General features: G+C 41.5%; 2 protein-coding genes across 4 annotated transcripts in view; one reads left to right on the top strand and one right to left on the bottom strand.

Annotated features, from left to right (window-relative positions):
* The window catches only part of TMEM241 (transmembrane protein 241), a 58,229-nt gene extending 53,116 nt beyond the window's left edge, over positions 1–5,113 (bottom strand). For both annotated transcript variants that reach the window (XM_027887549.1, XM_027887550.1), the window contains exons 1-2: positions 5,000–5,113; positions 2,098–2,144 (exon numbers count right to left, since the gene is read on the bottom strand). In XM_027887549.1, coding sequence (XP_027743350.1) covers positions 2,098–2,144; positions 5,000–5,071 — 119 coding nt within the window. In that variant the 5' untranslated portion in view covers positions 5,072–5,113. The remainder of the gene's footprint in view (positions 1–2,097; positions 2,145–4,999) is intronic.
* Positions 5,114–8,957: 3,844 nt separating this feature from the next.
* RIOK3 (RIO kinase 3) lies at positions 8,958–19,379 on the top strand. Of its 2 annotated transcripts, none has more exons than XM_027887547.1 (13): positions 8,958–9,177; positions 9,945–10,066; positions 10,924–11,069; positions 11,199–11,303; positions 11,837–11,946; positions 12,649–12,792; positions 13,659–13,786; positions 14,733–14,921; positions 15,385–15,544; positions 16,541–16,621; positions 17,166–17,255; positions 17,610–17,717; positions 19,251–19,379. In XM_027887547.1, the coding sequence occupies exons 1-13, from the start codon at positions 8,977–8,979 to the stop codon at positions 19,350–19,352; spliced, it is 1,686 nt and encodes a 561-aa protein (XP_027743348.1). In that variant the 5' UTR covers positions 8,958–8,976; the 3' UTR covers positions 19,353–19,379. The 2 variants fall into 2 exon arrangements, with proteins under 2 accessions (XP_027743348.1, XP_027743349.1); XM_027887548.1 differs by having other exon boundaries at positions 8,959–9,177; positions 14,736–14,921.
* The last annotated feature ends 244 nt before the right edge of the window (positions 19,380–19,623 follow it).

The raw sequence follows: 19,623 nt of genomic DNA, 5'->3' as shown, positions 1-19,623 counted from the left end.
GTAGTCCTACTAGTTTCAGACATTAGCTCCATGACTTCCCACGGTAATTCATGCTGGGTTTAGATTACAAAATCCCTCGAACTGACTGCTTCCTGCCCTGCCTCTAGAGCTTGTGCAGCAAGCACCAAGTGAAGTGTCATCAACAATAACATCATTATGCTGCAGGAGCCTCTGATTCAGAGCCCCCAGAGAAAACATCTTTACAGCCAGATAACCTTGTGTATAAACCACAACGCTGCGGTTTTCTCATTGAAAATGTACATAACAATTACGTTCATTCTGCACTGACTTATCTATCCAATGACCTCTCCTACCACAAAGCAGTTCCTCTGTCTATTACAGAAATAGTATGCAAGGCCTAAGAAATATTTGCAGATAGCTCAAAACAAGTATTACCGCACACTGATTTTTTTTTAAGCTTGAAAATAATTTACTAGCTTTTGTCTTCCTTATGTTAGTGTTTTTCAGAGAGGTGTTTCATGCTTCTTGGGTGAAAATCCTTGAATATCTAGCACAGTTCAGACAGAGGTACTCTATTACAACATTAAATGACATTAACATCCATAACAGGTATAGAAGTGTGTTCATCTATTCTTCCCATTCATTGCAATGCATTTAAGCAATTATTTAAAATCTTTCTCACACATACACAAATAAACAAATATTTACTCTATGCAGTATGACATACAGTTGGACACTGTCAGAGAAGAGATGGCTCATTTTCCATGTGGATATGGTAAATATTCAACGCTAATATAATAGCTCACTGCACTTTTTTTAAGATGAGAAGCATACAAGAGCTTAAAAGCCAGATTTTCCTGATGCCTGATGCAGTCTTGACCATGCTCTATCCAAGCCTGTTATGAATTCCGATCAGCTTTACTGTGAAGAATTTCCTCTTGTCTCAGGTTTTAATGACGGAAGTTGAAGTTAGTGAGAGTTTCAGATGCTTAGCACTATGCAATATATTCTTAGATTATAATGGGAACAAAACCAATGACAATGAACTACAACAGCATGAACTGAGAAACGCATTCCTTCTGTCCTTTGCTCATCTGTCCCAGCTCCAAATGAAAGTGCGTCTGAGCCATAAAAAAATTTCAAGGGAAGATCACTTTTAAAAGCCAGAACTTACAGAAAAACATTAAGATGCTGAAATGCATTGCCAATAATAGAAAAGGGAAATAAATGTGGTGACACAGATACAGTAAGGCAGTTGCTTGCCTTTGAAATATGCTTGTTTATTGTTGATTTACCACACGTGTATTTTTCAGACTTTACTCAAAACCCTTTCCCCATATGATAAAAGCCTGGTCCAAGAGACAGCCTCTGTGTGTGCCAAAAACGAAGCAAGCATTCACTGAATATTTAATTGAGCTAAATACACTCAAAGTAAATGGAGATTCCCCAGACAACTATTTCTAGAGTTGATTGAAGTCCTGGGGCTGCAAGTCAGACAAAAATGTAAGCCATGCTAAGGAGCAGAAAAGGAGCTAAAGACACCCAGTGTGTGCAGATTTCCACATTATCTCAAAAGAACAAATGGGGGAAGCCTGGACTGTAAGAGGCCAGATTTTCACGGAACGTCTCACAAATTATCAACAGCACTGATGGTATGTATGGGCACTTGTCAAAACACTAAATTTCCCATTCCAATCATCAAGATGACTTGTGATGCAGAGTTACAACCAAAGTCAAGCACAAAAATAAGCAACATGGTATTTGTAAGTGCCTAAAGATGGATTTAAGGCTGGTTTTCTCTAGTGTAGCTAAAGAATACACCACAACTGCACATCATCCAAGAGTGTCATTTCCAAAGAAGACAGGTTGTACTGTAAATGTTACTTTTCTATGCTGAAGCTAAGACTTCCAGAAAAATAAGAAATTATGGACTCTGTATACCTTAATTACACCACCACCAGAATGTTAAAAAAATTAACTGACACATTAATGAATGCTTTACTAAGGCTTTATGAATTATGTTCTCTAGACAGCAAAAGCCAGTAATGACAAGAGGTACTGAAGTTAGCTTCAGCACAGAACAGCAAGATATGAAAGTCATTTTTCAAACAACTGTGTTCTTAAAACAGTACTTACCCTTGAAAAAGGGTAGGGTAGGTAAATTGCAGGACAGACAGGACATACTGGAAAACAAATACCAAATTAATGGACATTAAACACCTACAGTTTATAACATTAACAAACAATCACAAAAGCAACAAAATACACACAAAAAGTTTCGATTTTTCCTTATTTTGGTAGAAAAGACAAAAAAATGTTTAGTAATTTCTCTTTCTGTGGCACATTTCCTCCCCTGCCCTCTCAGGCCACACTGTGGTCTCAGAAATGCTTGTTAGGTCTCAGTCTTGATGCATAGCGCCTGGGCTAAGTTTCTCTTGAGCTTATCAGAAACGCTGTCTGCTCTCAGGAACTAGCACTGTCTAATGAGCTCCTGTTTTTTAACAAACAGCCTTGGAGACTTATTTTTCTTGCCGGCATAGCAACCCAAGTGGAACAACATTTTTGTTATTGAACTTCTAGAGAAAGTTACCAACCCGCATTGCAGCCAGGATGGAAAATTACTATGACTAGAGCCAATTCTTGTGACCCTATGAACAGCAGTCCTAAGTGAGCCCCTTTGATCTCTCCTGGTCCACAGCAAGCTGTGACCAGCAATTCCCTCTGAGTGGGACGCCTCTCGGAGCCCGTGAACTCTTCAAGTTTGCTATACTTGGAGGACTGCCACTGATCACTGACAATAATAGAGCCTGGGCTGACAACCCCACTCCTCAAGACATGAGCATTTCAGTGCACTCAAGGGGAATTTTTCACAGGTATACCTTGTACGTACTTCTTTAGGTCTGTGTGCACATAAGTCTGAATATGCTATAGCAAATGTACTATGAATGTTGCTCTCTTAGATTCTTAAGTACATTAGATTCGTAAGTAAGACAGACCTATAAGTGAGTAACTGTTGTACCTATGGTAAATTCTGTATGAATGTTTTGTTAAATTGCTTAAATTAAGGTATTCATTTAGCAGTGTTAAGTTTAAGTGATGTTAAAACCTTCAGGTCTAAACCATCTTAACATAACTCTCTCCTTGTGATCAATGCATCTTGCACACCTAACATTCTGTTCACATCCTATGTTGTGTAAAATACCAAGCAGTCCAATAAAGCGCACTGGAGATGTAATAAATGGGGGTGAAATGCAAAGTCTTTGTGTTATTGCCTTAGCACTCTTTGTCAGGGTCTGTATGTATGGATGCTGGTGTCTTTTCACGCTATATATGTATGTATGCAAATATAAGGAATCATTACATCTTTCGACATGTATATCAGGACCTAACAATTTCCGGTAATGAAGTATATAAATACCATTTCTGCAAAGGAGAAGAACGACTGAAGCTTCCTCAGAGGAAATAAAACATACCTGCTGTTCCTTCCAGGAGCCAGCAGAAGCTGTCAAGGGCAAAAGGAGAAGCTGAAAGCTTTCAACAGAGAGGAAACTGTGCTGAGCACTTTGCAGTGTCCAGTTTTTAGGTGTGTAGGGTGTCACTAAGAAGCTGGCATCAATATACAGAGACAAGGCATGTTGATGAGCCATATTACACAAACAAGAGTCAGAACTACCACACAGGTTTTAAATCAGGAAGATAAATACGCATTTGCATACCATCTGCAACAACTAAAAGGTTCTAGTTATTTTTTACTTTATTACACTAAAACCTATATTCAGGTTTGAAAATGGAGGCCCTATGTCAAAGTCCTTCTGACCTCCTCTCACGTACAGTTAAGCCGAGTACCTTTCCCAATCCATGACACAATTTGGCAGCTCTTCTGCCTCTTTCTGTTTAACTAATCACTGCTCCTAGCAGTCTGTCAAATCGAGTGCATTATCTCTCCCTACAAACTTTGCTTCCTGTCTGGACTTCGGTCTATTTCTGGGCATCCATAATGGCAAGCGTACCTTGGAACAGAAACTCGTGGCCACTGCCCAGAAGAGGTTTCATTTTCACCTCTGAAATGCTGCTTTTCTCTAGCCCTCTCCCAGGAAATCTGTAATGATTCCTTCAATAACAACTTTTCTTTCACAAATCTGAACCAGAAACACATACTCTAACATAAACAGGACAGCAAAGAGCAGTTACTCTATCTCCTCCTCACAAAGTGAAAAAAATATTTCAAACTGTGTTTTAACTCTACAGTTTTATTCACAATGTGGCCTTCTGCAGTCTACTTCTCCTTTTGCTTAAACGTTTCAGCAACACTAATAAGCAACTTAGTTACACAATGGAAAACAAAATTTTTGTCTTTAATCTGCTGACTGATTAAGTTGCTGCAGGATCCATGGAAGTTAACATTTGTTCCACTACTGGTACAACACTTTCAATATTACAGATTTTCCCCTTGGTATTATTGTTCCAGTTAACAGATCTTCTCTTAGGAATGGGTGCAGTTGCTAGATATCCAATAATGCAATATATATACAGCATCAGAGATACTTTCAGAGCAGCCTAATTTCTGGATCTATAACACTTCATTCATTGGAATTATATGATGCCACCTTTTTGCTCTCCTGAACAAGCCAGTATTGGAACTTCTGTACCGTGGAAAGGTTAAGATGTCACACACCGAGAGATAAACGAGACCGGTAGCAGGCAGTCCTATCCCCAGTTTCGGGAGCGTACACTGCTGGGCGGCGGTGGCCCTTCGGGTTGGAATGCCGGGGAATTTTTCACTCGTGGGGTAGTCTCGTCCGGGAGGGGCTGGTCCGCGGCTCTCCCTGAGCAGCGCAGGGCAGGGCAGGGCAGAGCAGGGAAAGCAGAGGGCATCATCGCTCCTTCGCCTCCTGCTGGGTCCCGCCACTTACCTCGCCCCCGCTCCTGCCGAGCGGACCGCCTGCCCAGCGCCCCCGCACCTCCCTCCGCTCCGCCCGGCCCGGCCCGGCCCGGCCCGGCCCCTCCGAGGCTGCGGCGGCCCCGCGCCCGCCCTCACCTTGTTGGTGAAGCAGGACGCCAGGTAGAAGAGGCAGAAGGCGAGGCCGCCCGCCGGCCTCTTCAAATACATCTGTCACCGCCGGCGGCGCCCGCCGGCCATGGCAGCGACACGTCGCGCTCCGATGGGCGCCGCCTCCGCGGGCGCCGCTGCTGCCGCCTGGCGGTCGTGCCCGGTGAGGGACCCGCCGGCGGCGCTCCCAGTGCGGACACGGCCGCATCCCGGGACGCATCCCGGGAACCGCGGCCGGCAGGGAAAGGCGGGGGTTTGTGCCCCTCTGCGCTGCCCTTGTGAGACCCCCACCTGGAGTGCTGCGTCCAGCTCTATGGGGCCCTCAGCACAGGACATGGACCTGTTAGAGCGAGCGAGTCCAGTCGCGAAGAGATGATCAAGAGAGCTGGAGCACCTCTCCTATGGGGACAGGCTGAGAGCGCTGGGGTTGTTGAGCCCGGAGAAGGCTCTGGGGAGGCCTTCCAGTACCTAAAGGGGGCCCACAAGAATGATGGAGAGAGACTTCCTACATGGGCATGCAGTGATAGGACAAGGGGGAATAGTTCTAAACTGAAAGAGGGGGAATAGTTTTAATCTTCAAGAGGGTGAATTTAGACTTGATTTAAGGGAGATATTTTTTACAGTGAGAGTGGTGAGACACTGGAACAGGTGGTGGATCTGCCTCGAAGTGTTCAAATTCAGTACGGGTGAAGCTCTGGGCAACCTGATCTAGTTGAAGGTGTCCCTATTCACAGCAGGGAGGTTGAGCTAGATGGCTAAAGGCCCCTTCCAACCCAAACTATTCTATGATCATATGATTAATTGGTGACATGTAAGCTATAAATATCCCAGGGAGGTAGAGAAGCAGAGAAAGACACTCCCTCTTTAGTTATGGTTACTGGACATCCTTTTATTATGGCCCAGGGAAGCCTCATTCTTGCCAGACCTGGTATTAGCAAGGTCCTATCTCTGCACTTCTCACCTTGACTTTGCTCACATAACGCTCTCTCTGTACCCATACACCCTATTTTTAGAGGATTAAACAGCATAAATAAGGAACTGAGCATGACCTAAACTGGGGAGTTAAGGGGGCACTAGGTAGTCAAATCCAGCCCATAAAATGAGCCTGTCTAACCTGCTATGTTTAGCCTCCAAAGACAAAGTCAACAGAGTGCAACAGCTGAACAGTCACCACTGCACCAGGACAAATTCAAGCATTTTGGTGCATCAGATGTGATCCTATCTGGTTTGTAAGGTGGTGGCCCAAAACAGACATCAGATTTCTAGTGCTGAAAGGCCTACAGAGATCACTGACAAGCCACTGTCAGTGTTAGAGATGGCAAGGTAGGCAACACAGCATTTCCACTTTGTAGAGCACCTGCTTATATAAGCATGGCAGAAGTCTATTTTGCAAGCAAAGGTATACTTTGCATTGTGCCAAAAATTCAGCCTGTAAAGCTTTAAAAAAAGAATAAGAAAAGTTTACAGATCTACAGAGGCTAATGAAAGTATGTGCTAGGAGCACTTTTGGCTTCATATTTCAGTGGGGTATCATTTCCAGAGTGATATCTCTTGGCTTTTTGCAGTATTTCTTATTACAAGTGGGAAACTTGGACAAAGATGATATATCTTCCTACAGCAAAATGCAGAGGTAGGTTTGAATTCTTGTAAAGTACTTACAGTCAGGGATCAAGAATGAAGCTATAAAGTTCTGATAGTGTTGTTTATCATGACTGACTTGAATTGCATACTAAGTAATTGTTATACAGCTTTGCTCTAAATTTTGATTAATACGAAGGGAAGTTTCTGCTCTATCTAGATTTTTAACTATTTTCATTGCGAGATGCGAATGTGTTGCAAATAATTTAGTTTAGGTGTCATTTTACAGAACATTTCTTCTTAATACAATTCAGTTCAAAGCTTGATCCATTCATATAAGAGGTCATGGGATCAAGGCCTAATCAAGTAATATTTAAGAGACTAAAATAGAAGACTTATTTTTGAAAATTAAAAACTTAATAACAAGATACAGGAATATTAAGTCACTGTTTGAATCAAAAACTACCAAAACCCATTTTCTTAATCAGTGCTTGCACAGCTGTGCAAGAACAATGATTTTCCCAGGGCAGCAGGACACTGCTTTGATATTCTGCTCATTTATAAAACTGTTAAATTTAGACAAAGAAGACTGAAGGGGGTATGGCAGCAATCTTCACATCCCAAAAAGGCAGCTGCAAAGGCAAAGAAACAATCTCTTTCTGCCAGGGCTAAGCGCAGAATGGACAAGAACCACACTGGTACCCATCCACCCTCGACAGCACTTGGCAGTGCTGTGTTAATGGTTGGACTTGATGATCTTAAAGGTCTTTTTCAACCCAGATGATGTTATGACATTATAGTCTCTCCATGGCACAAGCTTGTGTAGCACTTGCAGGTTGTGCATTACAACCTGGGTCCCTACCACCTTCCAAGTGGTTTGACTTTTAGTCGGGGACTTCCTGCAATAATGAACACTGGAACAAATTGTCATGGGAGATTGCACTGTTACGTCATTGCAGGTTGCTAAAGACAAATTGTACGAACTTTGGCCAATGAAGCTGATTCTTGCATGCCTGAGAGTTGATGAGAGTGGCTTTTGCTGGGCGTGCCCAGCAGCATGGGCTTTGCTAGATGTGTAACCCATAACTTACTCCGAGCAGGCTGGAGGAGCTATACCCCTTACCACTTCGGCTCTTGGAGCCAGACAACTTTGCTCGGTTGTTTTTCAGGTTATTGATGGCAATTGTGATGGCATGTTTTTCTACAACTGCTGGCAGACACCTTCAACAGCTGGAGGTGAGCCAGGCCCGAGGGTTATAGGCATCACTTTCTCCTTATTGGGAAACTTGCCCAAGCAGACCTAACCAGCACCTGTTTCATAGCAAAATGACATTCTGTTGTCCCTGTCCTGGAAATAGGGCATTTCAGTCACAATACTATTTTCCAGATAAATATTATGTATAAAATTGAAGTGTAAGAAGTGGTAGGTCACATACAAAATCTTTAATTTTGTATTTACCATGAGATATGGGATTGGGATTAAATTGTTTGCTTACAGTTTGGTTTGGGTTTTTTTTTTTCCCGTCCCCTCAGATACTTACTGAGATAAAAACAAACATCACCTATTTAATTTCACAGAATCAATCAGGTTGGAAAAGACCTCTGAGATCATCAAGTCCACCCGATGACCCAACACCACCACATCAACTAGACCATTGCACTACGTGCCACGTCCAGTCTTTCCTGAAACACCTCCAGGGACAGTGACTCCACCACCTCCCTCAGCAGCCCATTCCAATATTTTATCACCCTTTCTGGGAAGAAATTGTTCCTAATGTTCAACCCAAGTCTCCCTGGTGCAGCTTAAGACTATGTCCTCTTGTCCTGTCACTTGCTGCCTGGGAGAAGACGCTGACCCCCCTCCCCCCGGCTACAACCTCCTCTCAGGTTGCAGGTCTCCCCTGATGGAGAGGGGATCCATAAGATATGATGTAGGATAGATACCTACATCAGTTAGATGTAGGTCTCCCAAATAAGGTCTCCCCTGAGCCTCCTCCAGGCTAAACAATCCCAGCTCCCCCAGCCACTCCTCATAGGACTTGGGCTCCGGACCCTTCACCAGCTTCCTTGCCCTTCTCTGGACTCCATTTCGTCCATTTGTTTTGCCATTCGCTCATGGTATGGTTTGGTTAGGCTTTTTTCCACGGTTCCCTCGGTTATTTCCTGAGATAAAAACAAACGCCAGCTATTTAATTCCCCGCCGTTGGCTTTGCCGCCAGCCCAGCCCCAGCGCCTGGCGCTGTCCCGCTGTCCCTCAGCCCTCCAGGGCCGCCCGGCGGGCCGAGGCGCCGGAGCCGCGGCCCAGCCGTACCGAGGGCTCCGCCGGGGCCCCGAGGCCGCCCCGCTGACATCACCGGAAAGGCGGGCGATGCCCGAGCCGGCGGCCAATGGGCCGCCTGACGGCCCGTGACGGCCGGGGAGGAGCGGGCAGGACCCGGAAGGTTTCGCAGTCGGAGCGTCGCTGCCCCGAAGAGAGACCCCGCTCCTGCCGCTCCCCGCCCGCCCCTGCGTGTTGTCCCATGGACTCGGTGGGAGTCGCCGCCGCCGCCCCCCCCGACGCCGGTCCGGGCCCCGCCTGGCAGAGCAAGGTGAGCGCTGTGCCGGCAGCCCGGGGCCGCAGAGGGGCGGCCGCCGCTGTCCGGGCTCCGGGGAGGTGGAGGAGGAGAACTGAGGCCATGGAGAGGGCGCTGCGGGGCAGTGTCAGCACCGCCAGGGTCGCGGTCACCCGGCAGAGCCACCCGAGCAGCGATTGACGGGGAACGGCAATTATCTACTTGCTGGACAGGGCTGCTGTGGCAGCCTGATAAATGCCATTGCTTCTCTCCAAGCTCTGCTGGCGAGCAGGGAGTCGGAGCTAAGCGAGCTTGGTTGTCACGGCGGTAGGCAGTGAGTCACTCGGAGCCGCCGCCTCCCCCAGCGAGGTTATGGGTGTGCTTCTGCGTTTTTGAGAGCATGTTTTATGGTGGCTGTCCTTTTAGGGTCCTAAACACGGGGGAGGAAGCTGTGCAGAAGCTATCACGGTTGTGTTATTCCAATAGAAGTTTTATACAGATTGTGTCTGCACTTGTAAGCAAGCTTTCTGGGAAGGCTTTACCCTATCTTCAGAGGGTACTGACAAGCTGACTTTTTTCTCCCCCGATTAGTGACTACCAACATCTTTTCAACCCCAGTTCTCCCTACTGAGTTTATGAAGCTACTCTTTGAGTAGTACACCATAGTTCCCTAAGTATCTGTAGAAGACAAGCTCTTACAAGATTACATGAGCTTATTTTGGTGCCAGCGATAGCTAATTATCCTGATTATTGTGTTGTCACTTTACAAATCTTGCTGATTTGAATGAAATGTTTATTTACAGTGTCCGTGGGGAACCCCTAATACAACATCAATATCATGTTCTCTTGCTGATGTAATGAGTGAACAGCTGGCAAAAGAACTGCAGCTGGAAGAGGAAAATGCTGCTTTTCCTGAAGTGGTTGCGTAAGTCCGAGCCCTGGATTAGTGATCTCCATAGTTGTGCTGCCATCTTCTCTCTCTTGTGCATGTTCTTACAATGTGTTTAGTGTATAGCAATATAGCAAATGCTTTGCCTGTTGCCTCCTAACTCTGCTTCTTCAGATCTTTTTCAGTGCAGATGGCTTCCCCAGTAAAAATCTTCCTTAGATTCTCTTCTTTGTTGCCCTTCCTTCTTTCTTGATGTTTTCTTTGCATTTTCTGGGTGGTGCATTAACCTAGTTTGTAAGCTATGTTTAGAGAAATCTCAGAATTTTTTTTTTTCATACCCTTTTAGAGACTCCTTTTAACAGTGTAAAATGTTATTTCAGGATTTACCAGATATATTACCTGTATCCTCCTACTACTTGAAAGCTCTAAACAAGGGCCAAGAACTTACTAGTTCTAAACTTATAAAAATTTTTACTGCAGTCTTTCCTGTGAAGCAGAGCAAAGCAAAGAGACACTATTTGGGGTTTTATTTGTTTTTATTTACAAAACATATAACTATGTATACACACACATACACCTATATGATTTCTTTTTTTTTTTTTTTTTTTGTGAAGGACACCTTAAAAATAGAGCTTAATGCTTCTTACAGAATGGTAAGCAAGTAAAAGTTTAGGTAATGTGTCCATCATAAAAAAGTAGCAAAGAGAAATGAAGTCATGATCTATTAATATTTAGTGTTGGCTTAAAGGGGAGGCACACAGCTGAGATCCATTCCTTTCTGTGTAGATCTACATGAAGTCTTTTGTATAGAGTGATGAAATGATACAAAGCAGTGGTTTATGCTTAGATTGCTGTGTTTAAATTTTTTAAATTTCTGCTTTCATCTCACACAGTGTTGCTGAAGGTCCATTTATTACAGGAGAAAATATTGACACTTCTAGTGACCTAATGCTAGCTCAGATGCTGCAGATGGAATTTGACAGGGAATATGATGCACAGCTTCGGCGTGAAGAGAAGAAGATTAACGGAGATAGCAAAGGTACCTTCATCAAAAGAAATATTTTTGCTTTGGAGATATTCTTGGCACTCTGTTTAAGTTGGCAGAGATGTGAGGAAGTAGCAAATCCCTGATAATCACTGATATATTTACTTTGTTTTGTTTCTCAAGTCTCCATATCCTTTGAAAATTATCGGAAGGTGCATCCCTATGACAGTGACAGCTCAGAGGATGAGGTTGATTGGCAGGATACCCGTCATGATCCTTACAGAGCAGGTATGGGGCAGTTTTAAACAATACAATTTCTTCAGTTCATAGGCCTAAGACATAGTTAAATCAAGTGTTCTTTGAATGTAAGGAGGTATACCAGTTATATGTAAAAGCAGGTTACCTTGTTGGGAGGTGTCAGCAGGAGGTTGGGCAGGTAATTTCAGGCTTCCGTCTGCCAGTATATTGGCTGGCTTCAGTGGCTGAATCTGGCTAAATAACTATTGTACGTGGAAAGTATTCTGAGATGGGCATATCTGTCATCTACATTTTGCTAGGGTCAATATCATCTTCCCATGACATTGAATATTCCTGCCTTAATATGCCAAAAATGTGTCTTGACACCACAGAGGAGATGTAGAAGTAAGTCATAACATAGCAAAAGAAGCTGTCATGCTTAGGATAAGAGAAAACTTCATTAAGATCATACAGTTGAAGTAATCTGAAATTAGGTTACATTTGTGGACATTGTGGGACCTTTGTGAGCATAAATTATGTTTGGTTAGGTGTAAAGTTTGATTTATTTTTCTCACTGCTGGCAGATAAACCTACTACCACACCAAGAAGAGGTTTCATAGGAAAAGGAAAAGATATCACTACTAAACATGATGAAGTGGTATGCGGAAGAAAGAACACTGCTCGCATGGAAAATGTAAGTGAAAACTTAGGGAAATTTATTTTGCATATAAAACTGGAATGCTGCAATTCAACGAAAGAAATAATGTTTGTCCATCTGTCTGCTGGATAGGGTGAATTTTTTTTTCCCATCAAATCAAAGAATGTAGTGTTTGGTTTCAAATCAGCAGTTTGAGTTGTGCGGATTTTGTGTTTAATAATAGTTTGTTATTGACCATGATTCAAAAGTTTGCACAGAACTGTTTTTGCAAAACAAAACTGTCAGCAAGTTTGGCACACAGGCAAATAAAACACTGAAGTTACTTTTGAAAGGCATAGCTATTGTGTAACCTCTTTTTTTTATTAATTTTGTCTGATGAGCCAAGTAACTTATTTTCAGTCAATTGTTTAACTTGCAGCTTTTCAGTCTGTTTATCTATATAGTACATGCCTTCCATTTTCTTTAAGGTAAGTGGTGCAACTTCTGCAACTAAGGAAATGCTGCAAGTGCTATTTTTGCAGGATGTTAGGTAATCTCATATCTATTTGGGCAGAACTTTGAGTTCTGAGTTTAAAGCAATAAGTTTTTTAACATAGTGACAACATTATACAAAGTGGGTTTCAGATAGGTCCTAATCTACCCGGGGTATTTCCAAATCAGAATGAGGAATTCCTGTTTGTGCCAACTCTTGGTGTCTGCTAGTAACAAGGCTTAAATTTCTGTTATTTCTACTTGTAGTTTGCACCAGAATTCCAAGTTGGGGATGGAATTGGAATGGACCTAAAGCTGTCAAATCAAGTCTTCAATGCCTTAAAGCAACATGCATACTCTGAGGAACGTCGAAGTGCAAGGCTCCATGAAAAGAAGGAGCACTCCACTGCGGTATGTTTTTAATAAATTCTCTCTATCTACTTTTTATCTTGTGTAATAGCTGAACACTACTTTGGTAACTTCTTGAAGCTTTCCATTTTTTGTAAAACAGTTAAGTAATAATATGCTAACATTGCTGAAGGAGGTGGTATCAGCCAGCTGGTACTAGAAAAAGGCTGTTTTTATTTGAGCTGCCATATCAAAGTAAGATCGAGCACCTTCCATTTTTTTTCCTCTTTGTCTTCCTAAACTTGCCTAAACTTAATCAGCTACAATGAATAAACTGTCTGGAAGTTATTTATAGAAACTATCCAGAGGGCTAATCCTCTGCAGTTCAACCCTGTGGCTCCAAATGTCTGTCTTCATAGCAAGTTGCAGGAAGATGAGGTGACCAACTAAACTGACTTAATAATTTAGGAAGTCAGTTTATAGGCTTTATGGATAATTTTAGTGTAGGACCTCTGGTGACTCCTGCTGTGGACTTCTTCAAATTTGAGTGTTTTGCTTTGCTTTATTATTACTGATATCAAAGAAATATAATAGTTAGGATATTTTGAATCATGATTTGTATAGACTTCTTGAAAACACTATAGAAAGTGCTGTTGAGTCTGTGTGGAATTGGTAAAATACTAAATGTGTTACACAGTTGATAAGGAACCTGAGAGTATTAAATCCTAAAATGACAGTCCTGGAGCAGACTGATTTTGCTTCATCTGTTTGTTTCAGTTTATTTTTTTTTCCTCTTTATCAGTTGAGATAATTTTATTATTACATTATTCTTTCCACATTGTTGAAATCTTGTGGCATATAAATATTCTAAATTTGCTGTAAAGCAAAGAATTATTTTACTGAATTGAGAATTCATTTCTTGCCTGTAGGAGAAAGCCGTGGATCCCAAAACACGTTTACTTCTGTACAAGATGGTCAATGCTGGGATGCTGGAGACCATCACAGGCTGCATCAGCACAGGAAAAGAATCTGTTGTTTTTCATGCCTATGGAGGAAAGTAAGTATGTTGTTGTTACTGATGGTAGCTTTAAGTACCAGAGTTGATATAAAAAGCAGAAGCCACAGAAATATTTAAACAGCTGCATGTTTTTCATTTCCAAGCCTTTAAAGTTTGTATTCATGTGTATGCAGACAATAATAAAATCTAAAAACCAAATAGTACCAACCGTGAATTAAAAAAATACCCACTTTCCTCCTTGGAGTCCATTTAATGAACAGAGACAAATCCTGTAGACAAATTTCTGTAGAAAAAGAAGTACTTCTTTTATAAAAAAGAAGTCTTGAGATTTTTGCAGAACTCTTTCCACCAACCTGCAACAGACTTATAGAACTGTCATGATGATATTAGGCTACCTGAAGATTGTCTTTCTATACAGATCGCTGTATGGTCAGCTCCATCTGTGCAGCTCAGTGGAGGTGGTGTTTGTTACTTCAGGGTTACCTTGAGCATAGTGTTGGGATGCTGTTCACTTTGGGAGTCATGTAAGAGTCCAGTTGTAAAAACTGCCACACTGGAAGGATTATATTAAATTAGTAGTGACTATAGTGCATATATCTTTGTGGTGCTTTACAAAATACTGTGGTGCTACTGTTATTGTTCCAAGGGAAGACTATTTTCACCTGTAAATTCTTGTAGCAAGTACATCCATTAACAGGGCTGTTATTAGCTATGACATTTAAGGAAAAATAATACCAAACTGGGAGATGTAACCTGTTTGATAAGCAACATATAATCAAAATGCCAAAACCCAAGCATTCATATGCACGTTTAATCATAGAATTGTTATAAACTTGAGTTGGCTTCTAGATTTGATAGGAAGTCAGACCTTCTCTTGCATTAAAAATCGCTGTATCTTGTATTATATAAAAAACCCTAAAAGCATGCATTTGTCTGTAAAGATGCAAATAATTAACTTTGTTATATATTTGGCTTTTTCCACGAGAAGTGCAACTGAAGATAAAGTTATTCCTCCGGAATGTGCCATCAAAGTGTTTAAAACAACTCTTAATGAATTCAAGAACCGTGACAAATACATCAAGGATGACTACAGATTTAAAGACCGCTTCAGTAAATTGAATCCACGAAAGATTATTCGTATGTGGGCTGAGAAAGAAATGCATAACTTAACAAGGTAAAGAAAAAAAATATCAAGTGTAGTTGTCTAATGCCTTCTCTGTGTAAGGAAGATACACTATATCTAGGTAGAAGTTTAGATTTGTTTTTTAGGTCAAAATAATATACAATGTGCCATAGATTAGAAAAGCCTCTGGTTTCTTACAGTTTAATGAGTTGTCAGCATCTTCAGTGAATTGGCAGCAGAATTTACAAGCCCGTGAAGTCAGGCTCTTGTTGTAAAAGTGATTGGTGTTCAGTGAGCATTCTTAGACTCACTTATGACTTTAGGATCTGAATTTTCCTATGTGAAATAAATATATTTATTCAGTTTTCAATTCTCTCTATTTCAAAGACTTTTTTTACTCTGGATCAAGTTTCTTACATGCTCTCTCAGATTGGAAATGAGCAAGCAGGAACTAGGACTATATGGTTTTGGGGCTTTTGTTTTTCTTAATCAGTATCTATTTTCTGATCCTCAGAATGCAAAATGCAGGAATTCCTTGTCCTCAAGTGGTTATCCTTAAGAAACACGTCTTGGTTATGTCTTTCATTGGCAAGGATCAAATCCCAGCTCCTAAACTAAAGGATGTAACACTCAGTAGTGAAGACATGAAAAAGGCCTACTATCAGACTCTCAATGTAAGACAATGCTGATTTCTCCTCCAGTTCTGGTTTGTGTTTTCTTTTAGGAGAACAAATTAAGGGCAAATCATCATTTATTTACTTTTCAGGATGCTTGCCTCACTTTCAAGATACGAAGTCCAAAGTCTTATTTTGCTGCTGTTTAATGTGTGACTTAGAATAAATAAAAAAAACTATCCACTATAAAAAGATATTTAAATTTAATCTTAATCTGAGTGCTGGGACTTGATGCCAGATACTTAGCAGTAGAGGAATTATCAGCAAGTAGTCCTTTGATAGAAGCAGCATGTGGTTTATAAAATTCTCTGAAGTCTTTCTGGGCTTACCAAACACTTAATTTACAAGGCTTAAGCACTTTCCAGTGATCGCGCCCTTCCCATCCCCCTCATCAGCAAACCTAGAAAACGAAGAATGAGTTGGAATATTGCACAGTGGATTTTTCTATTTTCTGCTGTAATTGGTTGAAGCATGTACCTGCTAACTGTCTATTCACTATTACATTACAGAAATTAAAAAACTGAACCAGGCAACCACCCTCGCATGCTGGTAACAGGAATGGTCTAGGCCTCAAATTGTGAGACCAGTGAGCAACACAACCATCTTTTAAATGAATATGTATGCTGTTTAGGATTCAGCATGTACAACTCTGAGACTTCTTTGCTCTGTGATAGAAGTGAAAATGACATGTATATTTAGAGAACGTGTTTATCTCTCTCGTGCACTTGGACTGGTTGGCAGAGCTGACCTGAGTTTACTAGACTAATTCTTCAGACTTGCCAAAGCTAAGTTCAGTGATAAACGCTTACTTGTCTGGCAAAGTACCAAAACTGCGATTGCGCGTGTGGAAATTTATTGAAGACTAGGCTAAAAATTATGCGAATTAGGTCAGTGTTTTGGGGAAAGGCGTTTTGTTTGTTTGTTTATTTTATCGTCATGCAAGCAATATTTATGTGGAGTATAGCATACTTCTTTCATTAATTTGGTTCCTTGCAGATGATGCAGCAGTTGTATAAGGAGTGCAACCTGGTCCATGCAGATCTTAGTGAATACAACATGCTTTGGCATGATGGGAAGGTGAGTTTGTTCTTAATGTGGGGAGGAAAGGTTTCACAGAATCACGGAATATGCTGAGTTGGAAGGGACCCACAAGGATCATGGAGTCCAGCTCCTAGCTCTGCACAGGACCATCCCCAAGAGTCACACCATGGGCCTGAGAGTATCATCCAAATGCTTCTTGAACTCCCTCAGGGTTGGTGCTGTGACCACTTCCCTGGGAGCCTGTTCTAGTGCCCAACCACCCTCTGGGTGAAGAACCTTTTCCTAATATCCAACCTAAACCTCCCCTGACACAACTTCAGGCCATTCCCTCGGATCATGTCACTGGTCACCACAGAGAAGAGATCAGTGCCTGCCCCTCCTCTTCCCCTCATAAGGAAGTCGTAACTGCAATGAGGTCTCCCCTCGGTCTCCTCCAGCCTGAACAGACCAGGTGACCTCAGCTGCTCCTCATACAGTTTCCCCTTAAGGCCCTTTACCATCTTCATTGCCCTCCTTTGGACACTCTCTCCAACATGAAATTCTAATACAAAGTGAATTGTTATTTCTCTTGTGACTACAGGTCTGGCTCATTGATGTCAGTCAGTCTGTAGAGCCAACCCATCCTCACGGACTTGAGTTTTTGTTCAGAGACTGTAGGAATGTTGCACAGGTAGGACCTCTGTCTGACCATCTTCTGTTCTGCTGAATGTTTTCCAAGATAAAAATCAACTCGAGCTAATTGAAAATCAACCAATACAACTCAGTAAAAAATGATCACCACCACATGTATACAAGTTTACTGTTGCGTATTGTCCATACTGATGGTGTTCTTCTCTGAAGGGGAAAAAAGTGTGGAAGAGTAAAATGATACCACTAGAACTTAAAACTTATTTCAGTTATTTTTATCTGTGGGTCAATAAAAACAAAAATTTAATTTTGACTAAATACTGTAACTTGGGGAAGAAAAAGGAATATTTTGTCCTATGTAGTAAAGTGTTTAATGTGTGCTTTTTATGTTGACTAGTTCTTCCAGAAAGGAGGTGTGGCAGAAGCACTTAATGAGCGTGAACTCTTCAACGCTGTCTCAGGTTTAAATATTACAGCTGACAATGAAGTAGACTTCCAAGCAGAGGTATAGCTTTCTCTGTCTAACAGTTTTAATTTGGTTAGCTATAGTAGCTATTATAATACCTTAACTTTCCACATTTAGTTTGCGTGATTGGTTTGTGTGAATAAAATTTCAGCAGTCATTCTGCATCTCTCTTTAAAAACTTGAGTATTTCACTGTAGTACAAATGTTTACAGATACTCATACTGACAGGCCTCTCCACCCCCTTTCCTGATCCCCCTGCTCCCAAGTGTAAAAGGCTTCACGTTGCATTTAATTGCTTCTTTCAGGATTAAGGCAAATCTAGTGATCTGGTTTTAGTTTAAAAGCTAGCATTGTTGTCTTCCCTTACATACATTAAAGGTTTTGCAGAAAGGAAAGCTGGGTTAAAAATAATAATTGTTCTACTGCTTATTTTTATGGTTTAGATGTTATTAGAATTTATTAGAATTAATTTATTAGAATTTAAAGCTTAGGCTACTGTTTTCAATTTTCAATTGAATCATGCTAATGTAAATATAGATGTAGGAATCTTTGGTCACTGTCGGCTTTTAATTTTCGACCTTTGCCTGTAACTCCTCAAGGCATGCATCCTGATATCAGACATTAAATAAACAAGTTGTCAAACAGTCAATATTTACTAATCAAAGTTAGGGCGACATGGCAATCCTACTCCACCTAATTACTCACGACAGTGTAGGTTTATGCTAGTCCAGCATGGAGTAGGTGGCAGCTCGAAACTAGGTAACTCCTGGGGAAAGTCCTCAGAGTAAGCGAAAGATAAAGGGAACGCAATGTCACAGTTCCATGATCATTACATCAGGTAATCGAGCAAAAACAGTTCCCTCGATGACTGTAGTGTGAGCATTGGGAGGTAGGGTGTGGTGTTTTTCTTGGTTTATGTCACCCTTAGTGCTTGTAGGTTTTATGGGAAAGACTTAACATTGCTGCTTACATAGAGGCGAATTTGAGCAGCTTGTCCTTAAACTTCAGACTTCTGTTACTAGGGGCTAAAGTCAAAATTATCTCCCCTGGAGCAGAAGGGGAAGCAATCCAAACTTAACAATCAGAAGACCAAAATAAACTACTGTACCGTGTTACTTTGATTGCACAAAACACTGAAGTATATCTGTCTTCAGCTTTCCCTGTTAAAAATTACTGCAGTGGATTTGTAATGTTAGTATTACTTGGAATTTCTCTTGTGCTGATGGATTGGCTGAGTTACAGTGGAGGTGTTCAGAGTTGGAGAAAGGGACATTTCTATACTTTGAGGAATACAGCTGAAGACCCAAGAATCATGCAGTCCTCCCTGCAACTGGTGCATTTCAGTTACCTAGCTTGAAACTCTAATGGAGTGCTAGTCATTTTAGTAACTTGTTGAGAACAGATGTTTCAAGCTGTACTTCCAAAATATGTCCCTCTGTACATGTAACTGTATCACTGAAATAGCAGCACAGTATATACCTGCTCTGTGATCTAGTTTTTAAAACTGTTTAGCAGCATTCTGGTGGAGGTGTGGTTTTATGATTTCAGCATGGTTTTATTTTGTCTCTCTAGATTGAAGCTTTGGAGAAGATGAATGAAGATCATGTGCAGAATCATGGAAAGAAACTGTCAACGTTTTCAAGTGATGGAGACCCACCTATATATGATGAATAGCACTGAGTGTATAGCTGCTAACAAAACAAAACAAAACACAAATTTACTGCTTCTAACTATGTTGGTGCAGTGGTAAATGTCAACTACTGATGTCAAGAGAGAGTGGTTGGCTGGGAATACCAAAATGGAAAACACAACGAGCATATGGTGATGCCTCAGTGGTTTGCTTTTTTTTTAACTTGTCCCACACATCAGGCTGGCACTGTAAGAATGGACTATCACTAGCACTTTGAACAGTCTGACAGCTTCACCAATTGCCCAGTTACATTAG

This window comes from Empidonax traillii, unplaced genomic scaffold (genome assembly GCF_003031625.1).
Source record: "Empidonax traillii isolate 1590-97213 ecotype Southwest subspecies unplaced genomic scaffold, ASM303162v1 scaffold215:size2007263, whole genome shotgun sequence".
In the NCBI taxonomy this organism is placed as follows: domain Eukaryota; kingdom Metazoa; phylum Chordata; class Aves; order Passeriformes; family Tyrannidae; genus Empidonax; species Empidonax traillii.
This window is presented reverse-complemented; position numbering and strand designations above follow the sequence as displayed.